General features: G+C 41.8%; 1 protein-coding gene across 1 annotated transcript; it reads right to left on the bottom strand.

Moving 5' to 3' along the window:
- Nucleotides 1-3152: 3152 nt before the first annotated feature.
- Nucleotides 3153-5081, bottom strand: LOC102043012 (hyaluronidase-4). The gene is given in 3 exon segments (XM_031056910.1): nucleotides 3153-3592; nucleotides 3595-3686; nucleotides 5077-5081. Coding segments are annotated over 3 exon segments (537 nt in total).
- Nucleotides 5082-5671: the final 590 nt, after the last annotated feature.

Here is a 5671-nt window from a genome sequence, read left to right as displayed (position 1 = left end):
GGTAGAAATTTTAGCTAAAATGACACCACCCACTTTATTTTTTCCTTTTGCATTCTAAAAAATACGCAATATGTAAGGAGCCTGCATTAATTAAGTCATCCAAGAAAACATAATTTTACTACTTTAAAGGATTATTAGGAATTTTTATACTGAAAATACAATCCTGTTGAGGGCAAATGACTTCAGCAACTTGCATTCCCCAGGAAACACCAGTGTGTAGATCTTTCAAGAAGCCATGATATATGCTAGAAAAGCAGGTGATGTCAGTGTGTCTGTGTGGCAAGACTGTCGCTGTGAGGAGCTGATGGAGAAGCTCCAGAAGCTTGCCTTTGTCCCTTGACTGGGGTAGAAGGAAATTCACCCTCCTATTCATATTGATTCTGACAGAGACCACATCCAAATGTTTAAAAAATTGGCTGAAGTAATTGAATTTGCTGAGGACAACTGAACATTCATTTTCAGCCATTCATTGTCATGCTGGCTGGGTTTTCTATACTATCTGCCAGGAGAAAAACAGCCCAGAACACCCATTTCACATAGCTCTAAGGAAAAAGTCTTTTTTTATGACAAAGTTTGATATGTGGCTTTCTGAAAACTCCAGGACATGGCAGAGCCTCAAAAATCAATCTTAGATTTTGACATGGATAGGTCTGATATGTAGTACAAAATCTTTCCATCTGATCAGCCTGCTTTGTTTTTCTTGCCCACACACAAGGACAGTTCTCAAAACCTGACAAATTGCTGAGCACCACCACTAGACCTTGTCTGATGTGCTAATCATGCTCTAGATAATTTCCTAGTGTCTTACCCAGCTATGAAAGAATTTGACCAGGATGATAACTACTGAGGAACAATCTTCCAAAATACCTGGTATTAGCCATTGGCTTCCCACTACTGGTTGCCTCACAAGAGGCTTGTTAGGCCAGGAAGGGCTGACCACATTCCATGTTGTCCTGGCTGGAGGACAGCAAGGGCTGGTTGAGCACTCAGCTCTGCTGGTGCCAAGTGCTCAGGGCTGGTGCAGTCAGATACTCTCTATTAACAGGGTAAAATGAGGATCTTACACAATGCATTTAAGTCAGGCTAAGGTTTACCTCTAAAGAAGTTAAATTCATATCTCACCAAATAATAACACCTGTAGCTCCCAGCATTCTCTCCAATAGTGTTAAAAAGATTTTGCTACAGTGAAAAGAGTAAAGATATCACTGTCAGGTTAATTCAGCATCTCACAGCCTTTCTAAAATAATCCAGTAGTATGTTATGCAGCTGTCTCCCAGACTAGGGCTCCATTCTGGTCCCTATGAACTATATTTTATTCTGGCTAAAGGTTTGCTATCTAAATTACAATGAGTATTAAGCTGAAGTTTCAAATTTAGGTGCTGCCTGAGAAGTTGGTAATAAGGAAGTGAATAAATTGGGAGGAAAAAAGGCATCTTAATCCACTTTGATGCAAAAATTTAATCACAGTTATTTGATAACTCATTAATTACTAGAAGCAACTTAAATCCTTTCATTAAAGTGGGATTTTTTACACAAGAATTTCCCAAAACATTTCCTCAGTTCTCTTTTTGTTGATAAGGGGAAGGAGACAGCCATTTTCTATGTCAATCAGTTGTTTTCTAGTCCTTCTCCAATTTGAGAGCTGTGATTCCAAAGGCATGCATTGTTCTTGCTGCTTTCCCTAGGAGCTCACTCAGATTCTTATAAAAACCTAGAAAAAGCAACTGTAAAAAGGCCCACACTATAGCAGGGAAATACCAGCTTTGTGCAACCTTAAATGACAGAGAAAATGCACCACTTGGCAAATTTTAAGAATTTCAGTTACAATATTCTTTCAAGTTTACATTGTTTCTCATTTTGTTCCAAGGAGATCTTTCACTGTCCTTCTCACGGAGCAGGCTGTAAGGAGAAGGTATTTGATGCTTCGATATTAATCCTTAATTTGAACCATGACCAAGGATCAGCAACAAGTGTATTATTATGCCATAAGCACAGAATTTGAAAGGTCATTGATAAGCAAGTGACTCCCTAGAGAACATCACTGATTTAGGGGAGTTTGAGGGCCACAGTACACCAAGAAATGACTTGACGTGAAAAAACTTCACAGAGATATGTTGCCTGAAGGGGAAAGGAGGCAGGAACTGGGCATGAAATAGCAAAGAGGGTGCAGCAGTTATTGATGTCTGTCTATCCTGTCCTTGCAAAGCTCAGGAAGACACCAAGGCAGGTGTCTCCATCTCCTTTAATGCCTTCAGGACCAAGAGAAGTGAGGCCCATGCTGGGCAGGGTGGTGGGTGAGTAATGGCAGTGATAAGGGAGCAGTGAGACCTGATAGAAGAAGGAGCTAATGCTCCTCCTCAGACAGGCTGCCAACTTCAGATTCAGTACCTGGCATGAAAATTCAGACATAGCGTTCAAAAACAAATACAGCTCACTTGCTAAACTCTGAAACAAAGGAACTGGGGTCTGCTGGTAGTGCAGTCACTGTCTACAGGTGAGAACAGAACCAGGGCAGTGACAGACAAACCATGCTGCTTTTTCACAGGAATTCTACTGCCCTCATCCAGGTTCTGGGAGGATGTCCAGAATCACATTAAAAAGGGCCTAGGGTAATGAACTTATCTCAAAAGTTCTGTTATGTGTGAGTTTGTATGTGTTCAGCTGACGTGAGCAGCACTCCTCTGCTCTGGAGCCTGGACCAACATAGATGTTACAGGACTAAATTATATGGTTTTGAGGTGGAGGCATGCAGAAAGACTGTTGGTTCCAATTTTCCATTATTATGTACACAGAACAAGTTGCTAACATCTCTGCCTCAGTTTCCCTTCTAAAAAAAGGGCAGGTATTCTGGGGATTAGTGATTGCATACCTGAACAGAAACACCTGAGGCAGGATTAATGTATTAACAGCCTCCTATGCACTACATCAAATTTCTAAACTCCTTTTAATCCATTCAAATGATTGAGTACAGCCTTGCTTGAGTACAGCCTAGTTAGGAATTAAAGTAAAAAAAAAGGAAAAAATTATATTCAAGGCTGTGTTTTTTCTTCAGAACATTGTGCTCTTTAAAGCATGTGGATGATTAGCATGAACCAGCAGAGCTGGCCCAAGTAGGAGGTTTTCCATCCTGATGCACCATCTGCAAGAATGGTTTAAGGATAAATGCAGCCTACATTGTTCCAGCAAAAACTTCCAATAGAGAGAACTAATAAAGGCTCCTCTCGACAGCCTAGTCAGGTCCTATACACAAATACAGGCAAAGCATAATCTTGGGATGCCATGGAGGAAATCCCTATGGATTCATTCACCTAAACTGAGAAAAGTACAAAATGTTTTTGACTGTTTCCAAGAGGTTTCTAAATGTCAATGGAAAGATACAGGGCTGCAAAGCTATTCCAGAGACAGGAAAATTCATTGTTCCTCAAAACTTCACTCTTTGGGCAGGAACCGTTGTAGTGCTAATCATGGAAACTGTAATTATGACAGTCAGGGTATAAGTAGCATCCCCACAGGCTCTTTAGCTTGCTTTCCATTCCTAAAGCAATTGTTTCCTTCATAAAAGTTTTTGCACTTTCTTCAAAGAGAATTGATAATATCCAACATCATTTGCTGAAATATTCCCTTGCATTTCAGTTATGAGTTTCCTGAACTTTCCTCTGTAGATATCTTTTGCACCACACACAGTTCTGGATGGGTTTGAAAACTAAGGCTTTAAGGTATGCCACCATAAATATGGATTTCCTGTGATGTGCCTGCCCTCTTGCCTTAGGGGGCTTCAAACCATATAGAACATTTTCAGGTTCAGTACACAGTACCTCAGGAAGCACAGTTCTGTCAGGCATTCCAGGAACCTTGAAGGGCTTTCTCTCCCAAGCTGGTGCTCAGGCTGATTTCAAAGCAAGAGAAGTCCAGGTGAGTGGTATGTGCAGCCATGCCAGGGGCTGAAAGGTGAACAATGCATAACTGTTCCATTTCCAGGAAGTGCTTTCTCAACTTAAGAGATGACATTGGGCAGATCTCCCAGGCTGTCTGTAAAACATAACAGAAAAGCTATCAGTATTTTTTCCACATATAAATATATGAATTGGTATCAGTCAATTCTAAGGCATCTACCATGCTAGCACCAAAGAAACAAGGTGAGCACAATCTAACCCAAACAAAGTGGGGGGAAATTCCCAGCCAAAGTAAATTGGTGTAAGTCTGGAAGCCATCCTACTGCAGTTACTTTTCTCATCAATTCACTGAGGGTGTTGCTATAATTTCAGTGGGCCCCCAGATATCTTAGTGGCTGTGGCTGTTGCAATGGAAGACCTGATGAAGACATGGTTTCCTTATCATTCAAGCTTTCTCAATAACAACCACAGTGACTCTGAAATCAAACCTTGGCTTTTATCACCATCTTCACAATTTCATGAGCATCCCTGGCCTGTCTGTGCAATGCCAGCTGGAGATACTCCAAATAGCTCTAAACAAGCACACCTATTTCATTGCCATTGTGCAGTACCATAAAGGGATCCAAGTTCAAACCCTTGATAGCAATAAAGCAGATACATGAACACTTGTCCTGAGCTATTTATTAGCCTGCCTCCACTATCACATGCAGCTAGTGCCTTCCAGACCCTGTGCTGATATCTCTGCACAGCATTGCAGTGTGCAATGTGGACTTTGTAGCTAAGGCCTGTGCCACTACTATGGGCAGCATCATTAATCACAATGTCCCTACAGCAAACCTATATATTTATATGTAAGAGAGAGAGAGTTGTATCATTTTGCAGCTCCAAGATCTTCCCTGCATTCAAAACCCTGGGAAATCCCATACATCTATACAATCAACCATCATGGATTTGTATTTGAGTTCTGTTGTTAGTCTTCTTTCTCAGTCCTAGCCTACTTTTTTATCTCTCCTGGGATTGTGACCTACTGGAGGTGAGGACCATAGTGGGATGTGGGCAGCCAGGCTGTTACATATGAACTGCTGGGAATAGTGTAGCTGTGCTATCCTTCCCTTCTCTCAAAACAGAAAAACAGTGAGGAATATCCATGCACCTGAGGTGCTTTTATGGGCCTCTCCTGTACCCCATTTTTCTGCTATTTTAGGGTAAGCCTAGCATAACTTAATTTCATCACAACCATCAACATCCAAGGTAATGAAACTAGGTATTTTTAGTAAGCCTTTGATGCTTTTAGGATATAATCTTCTGACAGTCGGAGGCACCAGATTGTTTTACAGCACACAAGGTGTGCCTGCTGCTCCTGCTGACCTGGCAGCCCATGCACAGGAGCAGTGCAGGATGGGCAGAGGCTGCAGAACTCAAGGCTTTGTCAGAGAATCTCACCCCATGAGACTCCTGGTACACAGCAAACCCAGGATTTCAAATTCAGTACCCACATACCCACAGGTGCCATAGCAGCATTACTGAGCCTTTTAGAAAATGGTGTTAGAGAAAATGAGCCAGATTATCTCACAGAAAACACATACTAGAACTCAACTTGGCAAAGCCACTCAGGGCTTGTCAGCTTTAGAGGGAGGCCAAACTGAATTTCTCACCAAAAGGCTGCACAGCCACAACTGGAAGATTTTGAGTTTGCTCTTTTGAGGAGACAATGAACCTTTAGAGAGTCAGGCTGCCCCATAGCTGCAGAGAGACGGAGAAAAGGGACAGGGACCTCC

Source organism: Geospiza fortis, unplaced genomic scaffold, assembly GCF_000277835.1.
Source record: "Geospiza fortis unplaced genomic scaffold, GeoFor_1.0 scaffold195, whole genome shotgun sequence".
In the NCBI taxonomy this organism is placed as follows: domain Eukaryota; kingdom Metazoa; phylum Chordata; class Aves; order Passeriformes; family Thraupidae; genus Geospiza; species Geospiza fortis.
The sequence above is the reverse complement of the archived record's forward strand: the minus strand, read 5'-3'. Positions and strand labels throughout refer to the sequence as shown.